Here is a 22,341-nt window from a genome sequence, read left to right as displayed (position 1 = left end):
GGGTGGCTAACCCTTAAAATATTATTACATTGGTAACTGTTGTGAGCAGAATGGGACTTAGTACAAAATCCTCCAGTTTTTAGAATTAATAAAGTTGTGTAGATATGAAGTTTCCTCCCCATTTATGAAACAATGAATGCACACATCTATAGTTTGGTTCCTCTCTGTAATACTGATTACCAAGAAACAGCCCAGTGAAATATTAACTTGTTCTTATGTGTTCTTTGATATAATTCTAATGGGTATTAAAGTTGCACTATTAGTTGGATAAATATTTCAAGGAAAAACTGTTCCAACAACTCTGCCATTTGAGATTATGAAAACATTGACAAATCATTTATCTCAAAGGGCATAGAAAAGAATAAGCAGATGGACAACCCATAGGCAAAGCATTTCCCCTCTGAGAGTTTTGAGGGTTTATTCTTGTCACTAATATCAGCTATTCCAATAATAAGGGACAGGGAAACCCTGAATGTACATATAGACTGGGCAATAAGTTTCTAGAGAGAAGCCCCTTGGAAAGGGACCTGCAGGATCCTGGTTGATGGGATCCCTGGGGATCCTGGTTGATGGCAAGTTGAATACAACTCAGCAGTGCCCTGGCAGCCAGGAGGGCCAAGTGTGTCCTGGAGGAATCAGGCACAGGATGGCCAGCCAGGCAAGGGAGGGCATTGTCCCACTCTGCTCTGCACTGGGGGGGCCTCACCTCCAGTGCTGGGGGCAGGTTTGGGAACCAAAGTATAAAACAGACCATAAACTATTGGGGAGCATCCAAAGGAGGGCCATGAGGATGGAGAAGGGCCTTGAGGGGAAGAACTAGAAGAATCAGCGGAGGTCTTGGTTTGTTCAGCCTGAAGAAAAAGAGATTGAGGGAGAGAGCTCATTGCAGGCTGCAGCTTCCTCAGATGGGGAAGCAGAGACCAGGAACTTGTCTCCTCTCTGGTGACTCATAACAGGCCCTGAGGGAATATCAGGAATCTCTGTCAGGGAAGGTTTAGTTTAGATCCTAGGAAAAGACTTTTCACCCAGAGTGTGTTTGGGCACTGGAACAGGCTCCCCAGGGAAGTGGTCATAGCACCAGCCTGATAAAGCTCAAGAAGTGTTTGGACAACTGTTTTGGGTACATGCTGTGATTCTTGGGGCTGTTGTATGCAGGGCCAGAAGTTGGACTTCATGATCCTGATCCTTCCAACCCAGGACATTCTATGGTTCTATGATTTTATTTCCACATTAACATACAGTGTGGCATGATAAAAGCAGATCTGTAGGGGAAAGAAGGTGATGCTATCTGTCTGACAACCACGTTATCTAAATATCATCAGGATGTTTGTGATATAGACTGAGGTTTTTTTCCAGTGGTAAAGACAGCCACCAAGTAAATTTTAATTCTTTTTCTTTAGAAATTAAAGCAGTGGTCTAAACTGTTCCAAGAGATGCAGAATTTCAACATCTCAAGGCTTGCCATAAGCAGTTTAATCACTTTCTGCATCTCTTGAAGCCAGAAGCACTTCATCCAGTCTGTTAAATTTAGGTCTGTACACTTAAACAAAAAGATGACTTCAAAGGGTTACATTTGAAAACTTTCATTCCTATGATAATTAAACCAGAAAGTGCTCAAAGTACAAAGATATGCCTCAGTGACCAATGTTGTTCCCTGAACAGCAATAAGTGTCAAAACAAAGGAAAGGGAGAAAAGTTAAGGGGCCATGACTCAGAGGCAAGTACGAAGCTTCTCCTTTCCAAAAAGAAAAGACAGGAGGCAGTAAAAAGTGCAAATTCAGAAATACTGTACTAAACCTGTAACTTGCCTTAATATTTGCTTTTAACAATATTAAAATGCTGCAAAAGTTTTTCATGAAAAAGACAAAAATAAATAAACCTTGAAAATGTCCTTGTTGTGACTGGCATTTTTGTCACAGCCTTCCAAATGGGTTTTCTGAAGAACAGAGACCCTTTTTCTCGTACAGACTCCTGTGCAGTAACAGAAATAAGGCTTAGCAGGTGACAAGACAAAATCTGAAACTTTCTGCATCTAGTGGTACAAATTGCACCTGTCCAGAATGCACAGAGAGACATCCAAGGGTCTGCCACTATGAGGCAACATTTCTCTCCATACAGCATGGAAACAATACTTGTCTGTGAAATGTGCTATACACTCCCATTCCAAGTGCCTCATCCACACTGCTGTACTTTGCACATTAATGTGCAATAACCCTGCTCTCTTCATCTCCCTTGAGATCTTCCTCCAGATATAATATGGAAGCAGAGACCAGCTGAGACTGGAAGTGAGCTCTGCTGATTTTTTATTCCAAGTTCCACCTTTCCATCAGGGTCAGCTACAGCTGGTTACTTGGGATCATGTCCTTCTGGGTTTTAAATATTTCCAAGGATGGAGACACCACAGCCTCTTTGGGCAACTTGGATTTACCTCTCTATCCAAAAGAAAATGTATTTTCTTATATTTAAATGTAATTTCTGCTATTTCAGGTTGTGTCCTTTCTCTCTTGTCTGTTCACAGGAGAAAGTCTAACTGTATTTTCTTATTACCCTCCCATCATGAAGGTTGTGCACATGGATAAAACCCCCTGCACTTTCTCCTCTCCAGGGTAACAAGTCCCATGTCTCCAAGCCTCTCCTCTCATGACAGATACTTTAAGCACTCATTCATCTTCTCTGGTCCTGCTCCCCAGGATATCCCCATCTCTTTTGGAATGGAAAGCCCAGAGCCAGACAGAGCATTCCATCTGTGGTCCCACCAGTGCTGAGTAGAGGGGCAGGAAAGCCTCCCTTTACCTGCTGGCAATACTTTTTCCCCTTGTGCTGTTGACTTTACTCGCCACAAGGACACATTGCTGACTCATGGTCAGCTCAGTGTCTGCCAGGCCTCCCAGCTCTTTTTTACAAAGCCAACATGGCATGGACCTTTGTGTGATGACATTTCTCCTTTTCTGCACAGTCTTTTCCTGCAGGAGGCATGTCAGCAATATCGCCAAGAATCTCAGTAGGCTGCTATTCAGAGGAGAGGAAGGCTTTGCGGAAGGATGTCTGCGTTGAAACAAACCAAGAGATTAGTTTATCCTATTTTGTGCAAAAGAAAAATGCTATTTTTCCTGGGAGTATGTGCCAAGATAAAGGACATGCTGGGCAGATTGTGAGTGATGGGAGGGAACATAGCCGGCATGGTGACATGGGCATTGCTAGCCACAGGCTGCCACAAACAGGCTTCTTTGCAGGGAGGGATGCTGGTAACTAAGCTCCTACATGGCACAGCCTATGCCAAATGCTGTGCCAATGCCAGCTGCCACCTTTCCTGCCCTGTGTGTGTGCTGGCTGAAAGGCCCTCGTTATCCTTCTACCTCCTTAGGAGCCAGTGAGAAAGGCCATACCAAGAGTCACCCTGGGTGCTGATTCCATGGACTTGAGCGATGAATAAGGGACTTCACATGTGCTGTGGTGACTGATGAAGGGACAGCTGTGTGTGCTGGTCCACAACCTGTAGAGCTGCAGACCCTGGATGTTGTGTGCACTGCTAAGCAGATGCAGTAAGGGTGAGCGACATGTGACCAAATCCATCACAGGGCCCTTCTGAAGACGCCTTCACTGGAGAAATTCACTCTGCCAACACTGAGGTATGCACAGCCCTGTGGGTGACCAAGGCAGCACTTCAAGCAAAGATTCCCAACACTGAAGGATGGCACAGGGCTGCCAATGAAAGACAGCAGGTGAGCTAAGAGCTCCTGTCTGAAGGAGCTTGATCAGACACCTGAAGTTTCTCAAGACTGGGGGAAGAACAAGGTCCTACAGCACAAGTGAGAGAGAAACCGTCATTGATTAGCTACAGCAGCAAGGTCTGCAGTAGCACCTAACTGAACGATCACTGCCATTCACTCTGAGCAAGACAAACAAAAAACAGTCAAAAGGCTCCTTCCCACTGACAAAAGAACAGCAAGCACGGATGCGAACTAAGTCTTGAGCTCTGCGTGGGATGTTGTGATTGGATGAGAGGCTTTGGTCTGTGAGCTGACCTGGACTTCATATCCTTTTGTAAAGTTCCAAATGTCCAAGAGTCTGTTGGTTTAGGGACAGCACCACAATGAAATGCCTGGCAGAGGAAAGGGCAACTGAGCCTTAGTTGACCTCTTTCTTGGGACAAGCATTGTCAAACAAGGATATGTGGATAAACACATCCTTTTGTGTTTGTGCTGCATTACACAGTTGTTCTGGACAGGGCAATCCATTATCTTTTCTCCTAGGAAGCAGGAAGGTTTGCTTAACCTCACTGGACTCCATGACAGGTCTAAAGTTGCCCAGTTCACTAGGCCTTACCTCTCATATTCTTACAATTCTGTGCTGATAACTGATCATAATCAAGATTTTTACTTACTTGTGGAACGATTTAGTTGCCTCTGCAATTTGCTTTAAATTAATGCTAACAAAAACAGTAACCTGGGTTGTGCATTAGCACACTTCTCAAGCAGTGGACTGCCCGTTCTCTATTTTAAACGAAAAAAGTTCTCTCACTAGTGAATATATTCAACTCAGAAATATTTTGCTAACAATATTATTGCTGTGAGTTGGCTGCTACAAAACTCCTGTACCAAGTCATGGGACATCTTTGTAGCTACCAAGTTACAGGCTGTCTATGGTGATACAAATATGATTCAGGGACATGGTGCACAAGGGCCAAGGTGGCTCACATACAGTGAGTTGAAGCACACCACTAGATAATTTGATTGCCAAGGAAAAAGACTGAAGGCATAGTCAAACATTACAAGTGACAGGGACAAACATACTGGCTAGTCCTTTGCCTTCTGAACTGTCAAGTATATTGCAATGGACAGTGGCCACAGGTGTAGAAGGCAGTTTGAACAGAAACAAGGCAGTTTTAAGATGGAAAGGCAGAAGGGGCAGCAGCTGCAGGAATAGCTTGCAGTCTAGGGAGCATCTGTGTTGTTAAAGGTTCACCCTATACAGGCACATGCACTCCTCTGACCTGCTCTCCACCAGCAAGGTGGGACCACTGTCAGCTAAATGTGATTCACAACAGTGGTGACCAGTTACATACTGCTCCTGTGAGAGAATATCTCATCTTCTTTGCAGCAGATCTGCAGTGATGAACCACCCAAGCAGGTTAAAGTCTAAAGATCTCTCCTCAAAAGCCCTCTTCCTGCACAACAAGGGTTGTAGTAGACTGGCCTGGACTGCACACTATACCATGTATAGTACCAGTGTGATGTAAATGCACCAGTCCAGACCAAGCTCTTCATGGCTTCTATTGCATGAGCAACTTCAGCTGAAAGGGACTATGAAGAACTGTACTAGAGAGAAAGAAAAGGATGATCCAGAGGCTTTCCTCTTTCACAGACAACGAAAAGGGTTAAAAAGTCCACCTCTACTCTTCTGAGGCATAATTTGTTCTAGACAATTTCAGAGCCATTTTGTGTTATTGACTTTGGATTTCTGTTTTAAAATTATGTGGCATTTAAGAGGTCAAAGCAGTTTCTTTTATTGTCCGTCCATTCTTTTATTTCAAAGGAATTATGCAACTGGTTTCTGCTTGCTATTGTATATTATGACTGTCTTGCAGACCATGAATGTTTCTTCAGCTGGTTTGCTCAGCTGATGTGCCATGAAGTTGCTTGTGGAAGAATGTTAGAATGGTCTTGTAAGAATGGTCTCTGTATGTAAAAAAGGCACATTTTGAACCTAGCATCTGGTGCTGTGACCTGTGGAAAAGAGCAGCACACCTTAAACTACCCTTCAATATTATAGCGGTGACTTCAAATCTTTTTCTGGTAGCATCTGACTAGGATCTAAATATCCTGATGCCTGAATTACAAAGTTACAGAAATCTTGTCTTATTTTCTCAACTTCTCTTTCCCCAACACACTTTTAATCAGTTCTGTAGTTCTTCCCTGTATAGATGCACTGAAATTAATTTGTATTCCCAAAATACTCTCACTGAAGGTTTTGTTCCACTGATGTGCTGCCCAGAATGACTGTGTCTGAGTTCCTTGAGCTAGATTGCTCTGGAATGAAAAACTATGCTCTGTGAAACACTATGTCTGTGGTCTTTTACAATGCAGCAAGGGACACCAGACAAATATATATAACTTCTTGCAGAAAAATGTACTTCAATTGTATTAAATTTAGCAATAAACATTGAAAGGAAATGCTCTTTCTTATGCTCCTCAGTGGCAAATTTTCTCCATTCTTTAGGAAGAGCTATGGATTCTGGTGGGAAGAAAGACTGGTGATACTGGTAGTCCAGCCAACATTGGAAGAAAAGTTGCAATAAATACATCCCTGCATATGCTGATCTTAGCAAAATCTGTAAGTTCACAAAATAGTGACTCTGAATTGGATCTGGCCTGTCACTATTGGAGACAGAGGAATATTAAGGAATATAAGGTAAAATTCCTGACATTCTACAAGACTGAATTCCTCATCACTCTTTTTTGTTTTATTGTCACAAGCTATGTTACACTATTTGTTGCCATAATCAAATCATACTACTCAAGTTCCAGTGAATAGCTTTTATCATTATTTTTGCTTCAGTCATTTTAATGTTCTCCTGCCTTTTCTTCAAGGTTTCATGTGCTATAATGAATAAACCTTCATTTTTGGAAACTTTAAGTTAAAATCCTTTTATTCAGTCTTTTTTTTTTTGTTTTTTTTTTTTTTTTTGTTTCAAGGAATGGACTTATTCCAAGTAAAAGTGCATGTCTGACATTGAGCTCCATCCATCACTTTATTGGGTAAACACAGAACAGGCAGCATGGGGCGTGTCACAAAATAACACAAGATATATTCCAAGGGGTTTGTCAAGTCTGCCCCAAGTACAGCTGAGAAGCTGTGCTCTACCTTTCCCTGGTGAATCTGATAAGGTAAGCATTTTTTTCAATTATGGTTTAAGTTCTAATTTGCAAGATAAAAAACAATTGTCTTTTACAATACTTATAACTGTATTGATGTAACCTCATGTTTGTAGCCTTCAGTATCAGTTGAAGAAACCAATTATCACAGGATGCCTTCTGCAGAAACCTTACCTACCTTCAGATGTATTGTCTGTATTATTTTGCTGTTTCACAGTCTGCCATGCATAAAGTCAAAGTATTTGTATTTATGAACTATAGTTTTGTTTACTAACTCTTCCACATTGAAAAGCTTGTGATAAGTTACAACAGACTTTCTCCCTTCTTCCTCTATTGCTTTAACTTTTCATTGATTATTAAAAGACAAAATTGAATTTATTTAAATTCTATGTGTTATGTAAGATATTATCTGAATGAAACCAAGGAGTGCAGAATGTTCAAATGATCCCATAATTCTATAGTTCTGAGTTATCTTTAATAGTTACATTTTCAAAGATAAATGACAACAACAACAACAAAAACCCCTAAGCATCTGCTTCATTAATCTGTTTCTTCTCCAGGAACAAAAACAGAGCTTAAAGCCTAAAATACAACAGTAAGTAGAATAGGTAAATAATAAAAAATCTACCTTATATTGTCTATACAATCAGTTCAAATTAGAGAGAAAATGAGCATCCATTCTACCAGGGAAACAGTTAGATGCATTGTTGTTCTAATTATCTCACATTAGGAGAAGACTGTCACATGAAGATGTTGATTCCATAGGTACTGTGATACATATGGCAGGGAACCCTGGATTTTGCTCTCTAGCAGCTGCACACTATTTTCTAGTCTGTGTTTGCTTCTTTCACCAGCCTTTGCACAGCTGGCAGATGTCCAGCACTTTGATTGCTCATGAATCCAAAACCATATCTGCCCTTTTAAATCCACACCACTGGATTCTGTTTGCTGAAAATCTCTGTTTGGGGTTCATGTGCACTGAATTTTTTTGCATTACAATTGACCTATTTCACCACTGTAAGTCAGACTCTCTGTTTCCTTCAGACAACAGGGATTTCACAATGGGCTCCATCAGTGCAGCAAATGCAGAATTTTGTTTTGACGTATTCAAGGAGGTGAAATTGCACCGCAGCAATGACAATGTGCTCTTTTCCTCCCTGAGCATGCTTTCAACCCTGGCCCTGGTGTATATGGGAGCAAGGGGTAAGACTCAATCCCAGATGGAGAAGGTAAGTTACTTACACAGGTGTAAAGTGACCTCTACTTGTGCTACTTGTTCTTTCTAAGTAACATCACTGAAAAATATCCACTGACCAGGTTTTCACCTGTTTCAATGCACAAGACCTAAGCCAAAGTCACAAAATGGAGAACTGAATCAAGAGTTTCATATAGAAAATACTAATAAAAAGGTGTATATTTTCAATATAACAGGCAGTTGACTTAAACATAAAAAAAAAAAAAAAGCTCAGGGACAATAGCAAAATAGATTGCCAATTACAATTTTAGGATTTCTAAATTCTGACAAGTTCCAAATAAGGTAATCAGATTTTCTTTTTTAATATATATAAAAGATAAATCCCAGAAAGACAGGAAGACAGACTATCTTAAGCTACACATAATATGTAACTCAATTAATTTCTAGATATTCACTAGAAAAAAAAATCATCTAAGCAAAGAATAGTATTGACAGTTTCCAGGAAGGTGAGGGCACAGACCAGTTGCAAGCTTACCTGTGAATTTTTAGTTAATCTATTTTCTCATCATATATTTTTTTTTTTTTCTCAGCCAACAGGCTTTTTACACCAGCAACATGTGTAAATGTCAAATTCACATTGTTTTTCGTCATGCTTCTCATTTGTACCACTGGTATTTTCTCTTACAGGTTCTTCACTTTGATAATGTTACTGGAGATAGAGACATTTCTGACTCTCAGGTAGAGAAATAATTTAATCTTCCTTTCTGTCTTATTTTCTCCTCAGAATAAAAGTAGAACTTTTATGCCTCTCCTCCTGGCAGTTTCTGACCCTGACAAAAACTACAGTAATGGCCTCAAACCAAGGGGATCTGTGGAGGGAGGGAAGGAGGGGGTGATGCACCTGTTTTTAAACAAACATAGAAAGGCAGCAGGTTGCTTATCTTGCACCAGAACAAGTAATGGTGTGGGGAGAATGCTTTGGGCACCAGGGTGTCTTCCCAGGCAAGTGCTGCTGGGGGATGAGTGAAGAGGGCTCAATACCCAGAGCCAGGGTACAGCAGTTCAATTTTCAGCTGGGCAGGAAGATGCTGGGCAGAGAAGAGCCCAGGAGTCTCAGTCACAGGAACTCAGCTGCATCTTTTAAAACGCACATGGCAGGGGACTTGTCTTGACAAGGATGAACTTGTCCATTCAATGCTCCACCACCACAGCACCGGCTGTCCCAAAGGTGATGGTCTGTGGGGAAATACTGCCCCATAGCATCACTCTTAACTGAAAGGGACCAGACTTTAGGATCTTATTTCCTCATGCAATCTATCTTCTTTTTTCATGTCATCACCTCAGTGTGGCACTGCTGAGTACATCCACAAAACATTCAAGGATCTCGTCTCAGACATCAGCAGGCAAAATGCTACTAATTCACTCAGGATTACTGACAGACTCTACATTGAGAAAACATACCCTATTCTTCAGGTGAGTTATTCTGTGAACTGACTTCCATGAGATTTCGAGTAAATCCCCTGTGACTGCCCTAGAGATGCATCACCAACAGCAGCCCACTCTGTTGATGAAGAGGTGCTTGTGAGCCATGAGGGGAACTGGTACAGAATGAGTTTGGACTTTTCTGTGCCTGTTAGATGAAGGCAAAAGATAAAATGGCATAAAATATGCCTATATTGCAAATCACAGGGAGTAATCAAGATTGCTGTTTATTTACTAGAAAAATGGTTTGTAATGAAAAAATGTAACTTTTAAGGTAAATTAAATAAACTTTATTACTTGAAATAATGAAAATTGAAATTGTCAGTTTCCCTAGTGAAAGGAAGCTTTGCTTTTGAAATCCAAGAATGTGAAAACACAATATTCAAAACCCTAAAGAGTGAACACAAAGAGAAGGACACAAACATTGTCTGTCCTTAGAAATGTTTGTTAAACTGAAACTGTTTTGGTAAGACAAAGAAAATATATCAAAAATTTAATTTGGAACCCTGTCTCATCAAAAAGTGCCAGACCTATATATGTGAAGCAGTTTTTCTAGTACAGCTTTAAGATTCAATTACAGGAAGACAGATGTGAATGACATGTTCAGTGTCTGATGTTCAAACCCAGAAGTAAACGTTCACAGTTCCCTAAACCATTCTGCTTTATTTCACAATCTTGCTTTAGACATCCGTATAATTCCAAGACCTCATCAGTCTGACAACTGTAACCCTTTTGCTTATAGGAATACATAAAGTGTGCAAAGAAATTCTACAAAGCAGAGCTGGAAGAAGTTGACTTCAAAACAGCTGCAGAAGAAGCCAGACAGCTCATCAATTCCTGGGTGGAGAAAGAGACAGACGGTAAGGACTTAAAAATTGGTAGCAGGCATTTTCCCTCACCTACCATAACCTATATCCTTGTCTCCTCATAACCTCTAGAAAAGGTGGGTCAAGCAAGTGCAGGTTGCTTATTGTTATAAAAATGAAACTCCACAAAGCAGGAACCATCACCCTCACCCCAACATCACAGAGATTTGTGCAGAGGAGCTGTATCTTACCTCTCTCTGTCCCATCTCTTTCTTAAAGGACGGATCCACAACTTCCTGGTGTCAGACTCTGTTGATCTCAATACTGCGCTGGTCTTTGTGAATGTCATTTACTTCAAAGGGCTATGGAAAACTGCATTTAAAGAAGAAGACACTCGGGAAGAGCCTTTCAATGTGACTGAGGTAGGAGGTTAAGGACACACTTCTGGCCAGGGCAGCTGTCGGCTCATACAGGCAGGAGTCTGGGTGCTACAAATATCTGTCACAAGTTGGGTGATTTTTCTGAGTCCATCATTGTCAGTGAGTGGGCCTAAAGACAATCAGTGTTCACAAGATCTCTGTCTGACCAGGCTTCCAGGGCACACAAGCAAGCAAGAGAGGAAAATGGAGACACAGCTGTTTTCCAAAGGCAGCGTGATTGAAGATTGAGTCCTGTCCTTTCAAAGGCCTTGTACATTTGTCTGACCAAAGAAAAAGATTGCTCCCACATCACACCATCTCACTTTTTTGATTTTGCAGCAAGAGAGCAGACCTGTGCAAATGATGCGTCAGAACAACACCTTCAGAGTGGGAAGAGTGGCTGAAGATAAAATTAAGGTTCTGGAGCTTCCGTACACCAGTGGAGAGCTGAGCCTGTTGGTGCTGCTGCCTGATGACGTCTCTGGCCTGGCACAGGTACGGCCCTGGCAGGGCAAGCAGAAGGGCTTGGCTGCTTCAGTGGGGTTTGGCTGCTGTCAGATCTTTTGCTGCCCATTGACATCCCAGCTGCCCACCTCATGGCTGTGCTGGGCAGGCAGGGGAGCACAAAATCTGCCCAGGTGCTGAGGCAGAGCCTCTTAGGAGAGTCCTGAGCTCAGGTGTATAAAATGAATGTAAAGCAGTGTAGTGCTGCTGCAGCCCTGCAGAAGAGGATGTTGATATATGCACCCATCTCCATCAGGTATCAGAGGCAGGCAAGGTAGCAGGATTTTTATCACTGTGAGTGGATTCAAATGCTTGCTGAAGAAGAAAAGTTTATCTTAAGGGAAATAAAAAATGAAAGTGATGAAGAAAGTATTCCAAGAACTGACTAAAAGGAAAATTATTAACATTAGAAAGGAAAAAAGTTGTGGAAAGGGATCAATAAAATATCTTCCAAGAGGAACAGTTTTAGAGCCAATTTGATTTGCTGTTTCCAAAAACTATACTTTTACAAAAAAGACTTGATCTGATGAAGAAATTTTCAGTTAAAAAAGATTTGAGGAACTTCCTCAAGACAGACATGATATAGGCTCCATAGTCAGGAGGAAGCACACAGGATAAACTAGTGCATTTAAGAACAAGTATCAGTTTTATTGTGTGCCTAAAGTAAATGGAAAAAGCCACTAACAGGTGGTAAAAACACAGCTTTTAAGGCCATTTAACTTTTGTCTCAGACATTTAATCCCCTGCCTCTCTTTGCAGCTTGAGAACAAAATCAGCTATGATAAACTCCTGGAATGGACCAGTCCCAGGGTGATGGAAAAGAAGAGAGTAAAAGTGTACCTCCCACGCATGAAGATTGAGGAGAAATATAACCTCACATCTGTCCTGATATCCTTGGGCATGACTGACCTGTTCAGCCCCTCAGCCAACCTCTCTGGCATCTCTTCAGCAGAGAGCCTGAGGGTATCTGAGGCCATCCACGAGGCATACATGGAAGTCACTGAAGAGGGCACTGAGGCAGGTGGCTCAGAGGTTGTGACTGGAGACATCCAACATTCCTCTGAGTTTGAAGAGTTTAGGGCTGACCACCCATTCCTTTTCTTGGTCAAGCACAATCCAAGCGACATGATACTCATCTTTGGTAGATTTTGTTCTCCCTAAAGATAAAAGGGCTGGAAATAATGCTTACCTACCCCTAAGAAACAGACCCCCTTTTACCCTAGGATTGTAGTATAATCTTATCTCTTCACTAAGTGGAAAGCCTTCAGTATCTAGGGAGATATTCCTGAAGAAGTGTGTGACTTTTCAGATCGTTGGGTGCTGATATTTCTGCTTACACAAGTTGTACTTAGAATTTATATCCAGGAATAAATAAGAACTTTGAGAGGTAGCTTAACATCACGTTTGAATAACTTAGGATTCAGGACCACTGTTTTGATTCTTGTGAGAAATTCTGACACTGATATTAAGAGTCTGGTTTTTCTACAGGAGTTCTCTGAAATAAACACAGCTGTTAGAATAATCCTGTTCCTTTCTGTTGAACTCGCTGGGCAACCATCCTTGACTTGATGCCTGGATGACTTGCAGATGAAATTCTTAATTTCAGCAAATCATTATTCTTTGAGTAATTAATTTGTGCTTCTTTACAGTATGTGCTGCACATACTGTAAGGCTAAGTTCTTGTTCTGAGGGGGCATACGAAAGTTTACCATTTCTTCTGAAATCATCATCTCCAAACACAACACCTTCCTGACCAATACAATTTCCCATCTTCATTCCCATGATATGTCATTGATTTTGTGACTGTCAATTGTTGGTCCTTCTATTTATTCTAATAAAAGCATTGCAAACTAAACATGTCTCTACCTGTTTTGTGTTACTGCACTACACAACTGAAATGTATTATATATTGGGTGGTGGTTATTTACAGAATGCATTTAGACTAGGATTTAGATACCATTTCCAAAACCAGAATGTATCCATATATGAAGCCATTCAAGACCCTAACTTTTTTTTCTCTAAAATTCTGAATTTAAGCAAGAAAAGCCCTATAGCTCCTATTTTTACCTTGCACTCATCTCTATATGACATATCAAATAACTCAGTTTTTAGCCTGCCATTGTATTTCCAGATAGTTTTAAAAGATTTCCCCTAACTGCCCCCAGGAAATACATTGAGGTGATGCCTAAGAGATACAAGTTCAAAAACATGAGGAAAGTATTGCTGTTTTTCTTAAAAGGTGGACTGCTTCAGCTGTCTAATACCCACAGGAACCATGTGAGAAAATCCTTGTTACTGCCTTTTGATAACATAATCCCCTAGAGGTTTCATTTCCTATTTCAGAGTCTTTAGGGGAAAGGTTCTTCAGGTTGCAGTTTATCCAATTGAAAGACTTATTAGTGTTGATCAGTGACTTAAGCAATCTTCCTTCTGTGGGCATACACGTGCAGAACTGCAAAACACACTACTTAAAAAGGGCTTACAAAAGGGAGATACTTGGCAGTGTTTGGAGCTGCCTCAAACATTTTAGAAGTATTAAATATAACTTGAAATGATGATGCTGACTACAGGGAAATGTATTTTGGCTGCTAAGAAGCCTATGGAAGAACTGCAAATACCGGTCTTCCCAAGACAGCTTTAAGGGATTAGACATGGCTAACAGAAGTATTCAACTAAAAAATGTATTCTTATTTATGTAGTTTTAAGCATTTCTATGTATATAATGTTCTGCTTCCCTTAAAACCTAAGGCAGCAAAGAGAGTTTTGCTACAACTAACTCAGAAAAGAAAAAGGCAGGATGTATAAAATAAGTTTCCAAGAAGCAGAGGGTGAAAGTTTATAAACAATTATAGATCTGTTATTAAACTGAAACAAGCACATCTGTCACTCTGCATTTTCTAGGTACAATGAAAATAAAATTAATATTTATTGAATTATATAACATGAATATAAAAAATAACTATTCTCTTGTTTAATTGTTCCTTTCTTGATGATTATTTTAAAGAAAATAAATGGAGAAAATCAATGGTAATGAAACAAAGATGAATGAAATGGTAAATGGTTTCCTAAAACTGCATATGACAGAGGTCCACCTAAAGTCATAACTGTGAAACAGAACTATTTGACTCATTCTACATTGGGCCATTAGGTGTCACTAGGGACACAAAATGATGTCCCAAGTCTTCTGACAGACATCTGTTGAAAACTAGGTCTGGGAGCTTAATGTATGTTCCAATTTTGTTCCTAATTTTTGTGCAAGCAGATGATTATGATCAATATACTGAAAATGTAAACCAGTGGCACTGAGTTTTAAATCCAGTAATTTTTGAAGAAAAAGACAGAAATATTATTTGGTGAAAAAACAGAGGCATTTTAAAATGTCTGTGTCCTGGAAAAAATATCATGGTCAAACTCTGTAGAATGGGTGGAGCTGTTTTGTCTATGAAAAAAAAACCACCCTCTAAAGAGGCTAAAATGAGTTGTAAAAGTGTAGATTCAAGGAGGCTGGATAAGATCCATACCCCTGTATCAATGGCTGGGCCCAGTACTGCGTTCTGGTCTGGGCTGGCAGGACCTGCTGCAAAGGCTCTGCCACGGTCAGTGTGGCTGCTGCAGCTCCCATGGGAAGCAATTCTGAAAAGACCATGTGGAGGGTGTTACAAAGGGATGAGGGAAGAGCAGCCATGAGGAGAGCAAACTCTTCTTGTTGTTTCCCAGCTCTGAAGTCTGGTAAGAGTTTAATAACATCAATCCCAGCTCCCACAAAGTCTAGGTATTGTCCTGCAGCCCTTGTTGCCCCCGGCAGCATCACTGAAGCTGGTATGTCAATAAACTGCCATCTGTCCATTTACTACACTCCATTTTCACTATGTGCTGTGTTGTTCTGGGTTTATTGTACTGCCAGGGATGTGTGGAACAAAAACACAGGACAGCATTTGAAATGCTGTGTGACTTACATGTGCCCTTCCTTCTTATGTCATTTGGGGAAGGGTTGAAGATGACATATCTTCCCTGCCCTTTGGGAAATATAAATTTCTGAGACTATTCCACATCCCTCTGCATATATGACTTGTGAGAGAGGCCAGCTATCTCCTAAGCAAACTGAATCCATGGCTGAAGGCACAAGATTTAGCAGGCATTATGCTGTAACCATAGTCACTAGAGTAAGTGCAGAAAACCCAGGGCAGAGCTGTCCTGCGTTCCCAAATGGTATTTGAGAAAGCACAGCATGCTGAATCAAACGGAAAGGTTCACGTCTGCTAGAAAGACTTTGACACAGAGCAGGGCTTTCTGTTTCTTGTGGCTAGTGAGCTAAGATTTACCAATAGGGAAAAAGGACAGGAGAGGAGATTGTCAAAAAGCAGCAAGGGTGGGGCTGCTTGGCAAGGAAAGGGGATACACAGCAGGAGGTGACAAGGAGACCAGAAGGGCAAGGGCTTTCCCCATAAGATATTACATGCTGCAGTTCCCTGCACTACTGTTACAGTCCAGTGATTGCCAAACAAGCCTGTGGTGATGAGGTAGGTCAAATATGAAGCTTGCAAGTTAAATCCACAAATCAGGGTCTGTAGTGCTTCTAACCAGAACACTATTGTACATTGAGGAGTTAGTGACCACGTAAAAATGGATCTGATCAAGTTGATCAGTGTGTGCAGTTTTGTGTTAAGTTAGGCTGCACATACTCCTTAGCGTCTGGGACTATACAGTGCTCAACATATCACGTGGCTGTGGGCTAAACTTCATCTGCTAATCATAATGGAGAACCTCACAGATGGAGGCATGGAGAACCTCACAGATGGTCACAAACTGGCACCCTGTGATGATGTTGCTGGCATATCCTTGTCTTTATCTTGAAGCGAAGCAGCCTTTTTCTGCATTCTTTCATTCATCAGTAGAAATGATAAACAGAACATACCTATAAAAGTGTAAAGATCACACCCCCAGTGAACCTCTGCATGCATGGGATATGCACAGTGTGCTGTTCCTTGAATAAAGATCCATCCAATGTTGCACTGCTTTGGGATCTGACCACTGGAAGGAACATGAAATTGTCTCTGCTCTCTCTTTTCCCCCTCTCATGTAATTCCCAATAAAAGGCAATTTAATAATTTTATTACTAGTGTCCAAAATGAACACTTGCAGTGTCCATGTTGCTGAAGTTCATGGCAAGGCAAACTGGCAAGGGCCAGTCAAGAGACTCCACTTAAATTCTTCTCTTGGGTGAGGGGGATGTAGACGCCCATGGAGGCATCTCGCAGCTCTTGCACAAACGCTGCCCTGATTCAGTCTTTGGAAGCTGCTTCACATGACCCTGAGCCCACGCAGTCAAACTTTTAGGAGAGGAATGATCTCAAGAGCAGAGGTTTCTGAAGTTCTGAGTGTTATGGAGGCAGTGACAGAGGTTGACTATCGGGTATATCTTCTGAACTATCGGTATTATCTTCTTAACTTATATCTTAGGAACTTAATGGCATTAAAAGAGGTTAGTAGAAAGCAGCTTAAAAACCTCAGCACACAGAGGTAGCTGACAACAAACAGCTGAATGATGGAATTAATGGTCAAAGAATGTGGAAGATAATAAAATTTCACATGATTTTAAAGGGAAACTGGACAAAACCATGGAAGAGAACTCGTTTGAGAGGTAATAAATATATAGAAAATACTATCAGCTATTTAAGTTTCAGGACTGACAACAGCCAGTGTTAGGACCCTGAGAGCACAACCAGCTTCAGCAAGAGATTTCCCCGGCACCCTCTGCACATGGGTCTGGAGCCTGTATTGGGTGCTGGCACAGTTTGTGAGAGGAGGACATGAATTGTTCTTAGCCATTTGCAGCAGACCCTGTAATGAATGAAAAGAGCTCATTGTGTGCATAATCTCCAGTCAGAGGAGCATATTACACTCAACCTCTGGCTGAGTGTAATTAAGAAAGAGTGGACAGAGACATTAACAGATGTATTTGGAGAAACAAAAAAAAGACATGGGGATGTTAATAAAAAGGGGATGTTATAAAGAGCACAGCTGAAGGCACACTCCCAGGAGTCACCTCTGGGGCATTACAACCACAGGCAGCTCATGCCAGAGCAGTGACACTCCAGAGGAACTGCAGCCTGCTGGTCACTGATGCTGCAGCAAGGACATCCCTGTGGAACTGCAGCTCCTGAAGCAGACTAGAGCACAGAATAAAAGTGAGCAGTAGCATCTGGCAGATATAAACAGTTATATACCAATTACAACCTTTTCCATTGCTTGCTCCTTCACCAAAGGGACTGGTGAGCACTGAGTGTAACAAGGAAGCTGAAACTAGTAAGCATAAGAGGAGGCTTTTTGTATTGAAATGAAATGTGGGGAAGCAGGATGAAAAGTCTGTTTCATAGTTTGTTGCATTGATTTTGTCAGCTACTAAGTAAACAACAAAAATTTAACATTAATCAGCAAGAAATTAAGTGAAGCTCCCCAAGTCAAAGCTGTTGCCCTCAACAGAAACTTCTTTCAGCCTAGACGTAGCACTGAAGTGCACTGCAGTTCTTCCTCCTGGCAGACCTCAGTCCTAAGCCTTGTAGCCTTGTCTTCAGGCCCATCTCTTTTGCTCATAAGTGTATGACACACCTCTGAGTGCACTAATGAATTTGCAACAGTCCTGCACTAATGAATTGTAAGAGCCCTGGAACCTCTCCCACCCTGTGACCCCTGGAGCTCTAAGCTATGTGCTGGACTTTCAGTTCCCATGTGTATTACACCAGTGGTGTGTCATTCACCAGTTCAAACACAGCTGTGACCATTCCTGGCCAAGGATTCCTAATGTGACCTTGGCCTTGGCCTGTGATCACTGGACCTGGACCTACCTTTGCTGTGTGAATTGACTTTGTGGTCAATGTTGTCTTTGCACCTGCCTCATGGCCATGACGTTGCCTTAGGATCTGCCCGTGGTCTCCAGGCCTGCTCGGCTCAGCTGCTGAGCCCTGGCTGGTGAGGCTCCAGCTGTGGCATCCCCCTTGCCTCCTGGTTTATTCCTCTTTGGGAAAAGATGGCCCTTGTTGCTCCCTGACAGTGAGCTCAGTCCCGCCTGAGCCCTCTGCCAAGCACCAAGGAGCCTGGGTCTCTGGTCACACAGGGCCCTGTCCTTACAAACCTTCCTGATCTCCACAAAGCACTCACTCATTGCTCAGAGCCAGGCTCCTGAATAATCCCCTTCCAGCCAGCCAGGCCATCCTTCCTGGCTTGCTCCTGACCAGCCTCTGGGGCCTGTTGGAGTAGCCTGGCCATCTCACTCAGCTCTTGGCCTCTCGTGCCATGTCCATTTCCTATCCACTGCCCTTGTCCCAGCTCTGTGTCCCCTGAAACAGCACCCCAGCACCCCACAGCCACTGAGCCACTCTGAAGTGAGTCCCTCCCGAGTGCCAGTCTCCTGAGGAGCAAGGGCACACTGTCCTCACAGGGGAGGCTGCACTGGAAGCCCTCAGTGGCCTTGATCTTCCATGGGACCTCTCCCACCTGCCCAAATCCCCAGATCCCATGCTACTCCTTGCCCCAGGCCATCAGCCCCTACCTCAGTGACACCACATCAGGGGCGTTCTCCTGTTCCCCTCAGTCCTGCCCTGCTTGGCCATGGCCTGCTTGACAACAACTTGTGCACTCATTTCCTGGCTTGAACTTGAGCCTGCTCTATCACTGCTGACCTGCCTTATAGTCACTGGATCTGATTGCAGCCCTCACTTGTGGAGAGACTTCCCAGCTTAGCTTTGGGCATGCCCTGTCACTCATATTGCCTCATGTTCTGAAGGCTTGGTTGGACCTGCCACACTTGCAAGGTCTGTCCCGTTTCCCTTGCTCATTTGCTATGGGGCTGGGCCCTGGTCAGCCAGCCTCCCATTCCACAGGCAGCAACCAGCTCTCGTTGCTCCCTAACCCTAGGCTCTGGAAATGGACCATGGCCCTGGTTCTCCTCTTGCTGTGTCCATGTTGATGGACCCTGTCACTGACATTTGGTTCTGTTTCCGTAAGGTCAGATATTGTGGTGAGGGCACTGCCCTCCCTGGGGGCTGACTCTTGGCCCAGCTCACTGTCCTCATGGAGCAGCCCTGCTCCTGCTGCTTCTCTCAGTACAGAATTTCCACCCAAAACATTGCCTGCTTATTCAGGCTATAGCTCTCCAATGTGACTACAAGGATATTATGGGAGATCATCCTGAAGGCCTTACTAAAGTCAGGTGTACAATACCCTCTGCTCTCCCTTTGTTTATACAACAAGCTGTCCCATCCTAGAAGCCAATGATGTTTGTCAGGAGAGATTTGTCCTTGGTAAATCTGTGCTGGTTTTCTTCATCACCTTTTATTCCCTCACATGGCTCAAAATGTTCCCAGGAGGCTATGCTTGGAAGCCTTCTGCGGGGATTTGAGATCAAATACAATTGTACACCAGGGCGTTAGTGACCTACATAGTATCTGACAGAAGGCACAGGCCTGAGCTTGCCGAGCTTGGCTCTCCATCCTGTGCTGTCCTGCACATCGCCCTGGGCTGCAGCATGAACTTTGTGTGCGAGTCAGAAGGGAGGAACCTGTAGGTAGCTCCCACTTGGCATGAGTGATGCATCCCCTGCCTCCTTGCATTATCATAAAGTGAAGCAGCAGGTTTTCATGTGAACATCCTTCTGTTTCTCGGAAGAAGTTAACTGCTTTCTTCTTTAAAAATTCCTGCAAGAGCTCTGAAGACCAAAGTGTCACTGAACACCGATCTCTGTGGATGGGACTTGCATGGCATGCCATTCCTTGACGGGTGATCTTTCCAATGCTGCACAGCTTGGGGCTCCCAGCAGCTAAGGGAATATCACAGAATCAACTAGGTTGGAAAAGACCTTTGAGATGATCAACCTATGTAAGCAGGCTATAAGTCATACCTATGACTTAAGACCACAATGTCAACTAGATCATGGCACTTAGTGCCACATGCAGTCTTTTCTTAAACACCTCCAGGGATGGTGGCTCCACCACCTCCTTGGGCAGCCCATTCCAATGCCCATTCACCTTTTCTGTGAAGAATTCCTTCCTATTGTCCAACCTAAATCTCCCCTGGTAAAGCTTAAGAATATGTCCTCTTGTCCTATTGTAGTTACCTGGGAGAAGAGGCCAATCCTCACCTGGCTGCAACCTCCTTTCAGGAGTGACAATAAAATTATCTATATTACCCTCTTTTTCCTTTCAATGTTAGCTGCAATAAATGGTATTTTAAGCAGTGTCTTAGAGACTGTGTTTTTCTTGACACAGATCATAATGAGTACTAGCCCTTAGTGCCTTGCGGCAGTGCACTACATCTTTCAAGTGACTACAGAGACCTGCAGTCTCCTCAATTTTCCTCCTTTTCCTTTCTGAAAATTAGTCACTTTTTGAAATAATCAGGAACCTTCTTCAATCATCCAGACTTTTCTTTAGTCTCCATTTTGCTGTTGTACTTAAAAAACCTTTTCTTACTGTCCTTCATATCCCTTGTCAGTTTTCCTTCCAGCACAATTTTTGCTTTTCAGATTCCATCTCTGAGTGCATGGTGAAAGCTCCTATACTCCCACCTGGTGGACTCTTCTTGCTTTCAACTCTTGTACACTTGCTTTTTGCATTTGAGCTTTAACAGAATGAAGGCACCTTTATCATCAGACACATGTTGCTTCCACAGAAAGATATGTGGCATGTATGGAAGCAAGGCAAAGGCTTTGCATGTATGTGAATCTAAAACTCATTCAACCACAGTGAGGATGTTTTTCAAGTTCTGAGTCAAAGACTCCCATCCAACCCATTGCTGGCCTGGGGGATGTGATCACTGAAAATTATGCCATGAAGGTCACATCAACCTATGTCAGGGGGAGCAGTAAGAAATCATCACCTGTACAATGAAGTCTAAGCCTGTGTCAGTTTCAAATGAATAAAGGGATGTGAGATGTCATATGGGATATTGCAATTACAATTAAGAGCAATGACAAATGCTCTGTGAGAGATCAAGGTAGCACTGCAGGCAACAGTGCACATCTCCAATGGAATAGAGCTGTGGCAGAAAGGTACCAGGTGGGCTATGGGCACCTGTCTGATGGAGCTTGACCAGATACTTCATGTGTTTAGTACTGGGGAAAAAACAGAACCACAGAACAATGAAGAGAGAAACCATCGATAGCTGCAGCACCCAGGTCTGCAATGGTAACAAGTTAGACAGTCAGCTGCAATCAGTAAATCTCTCTGTGACTGGTTACCTCTGTCCCTGATTAAAAGTCAGCTTCTAGAGTCACATTGTGGAATGAGGACAAACACAAAACAATGAATATGCTCCTTTCTATTGGCAAAAGAGCAGGATCAAGGACAGAATCCTGAGTTCTGAGTAGGTTTTAGATTAGATGAGAGGCTTTGTTCTGTGAGCTGACCTGGACTTCATATTCTTTTGGTTAAGTTCCTTTTATACTGTCAGTTGTCCAAAGCTCAGGTACTAAAGAGTCTGTTGGTTTAGGGACAGCTCCACAATGAAATGCCTGGCAGAGGAAAGGGCAACGGAGCCTTAGCTGACCTCTTTCTTGGGACAAGCATTGTCTAACAAGGATGTGTGACTGAACTGTTTGTGCTGCTTGCACAGCTGTGCTTGACAGGACAATCCATTGCCAGTTGTCCCACATAGTCTTCCAAGTGAAGGAAGGCTTGCTTACTTTAGACCTCACGTCAAGCAGACTGTAAAAGACCTTTTAAGGTTGATGTTATACTGCTGGTCTGCTCTGATCCAGTTCTTCATTTGCTTGTGGGTATATTCTGTTGCTTAAAATGGGCCTTGCATTAACTCCCAGTCTGAGCACAGAAAACCACACCAGACCCTCATAAAGAACGCTGCTTCCCTTTACCAAACATTATCACAGCAGAGTTTTTGTCCTCCATGTATTTGCTTATTGTAGGTGTGTTGTGAACCTGAAACTCCAATTCTTTAAGAGAAAACATGATTTTTGTATAACTCATGGAAGAAAGCTCTGCATCAAATGCATACAAAGTTCTGAAGATCTGGAAGCAGGACACTACACAGAAGTTAAACTCACTAGA

The 22,341-nt window shown here is 42.5% G+C and overlaps 1 protein-coding gene across 2 annotated transcripts; it reads left to right on the top strand.

Annotated features, from left to right (window-relative positions):
• The first annotated feature begins 7,927 nt into the window (after window positions 1-7,927).
• LOC103818934 (ovalbumin-related protein Y-like) lies at window positions 7,928-12,442 on the top strand. 2 transcript variants are annotated; one of them, XM_009093376.4, is made up of 7 exons: window positions 7,928-8,104; window positions 8,758-8,816; window positions 9,408-9,543; window positions 10,295-10,412; window positions 10,638-10,780; window positions 11,117-11,272; window positions 12,041-12,442. In XM_009093376.4, exons 1-7 carry the CDS (start codon window positions 7,937-7,939, stop codon window positions 12,440-12,442), a joined length of 1,182 nt encoding a protein of 393 aa, XP_009091624.1. In that variant the 5' UTR covers window positions 7,928-7,936. The 2 variants fall into 2 exon arrangements, with proteins under 2 accessions (XP_009091624.1, XP_018782214.1); XM_018926669.3 differs by having other exon boundaries at window positions 7,937-8,104; window positions 8,758-8,808; window positions 9,415-9,543.
• The last annotated feature ends 9,899 nt before the right edge of the window (window positions 12,443-22,341 follow it).

Source organism: Serinus canaria, chromosome 2, assembly GCF_022539315.1.
Source record: "Serinus canaria isolate serCan28SL12 chromosome 2, serCan2020, whole genome shotgun sequence".
Taxonomy (NCBI): Eukaryota; Metazoa; Chordata; class Aves; order Passeriformes; family Fringillidae; genus Serinus; species Serinus canaria.
This window is presented reverse-complemented; position numbering and strand designations above follow the sequence as displayed.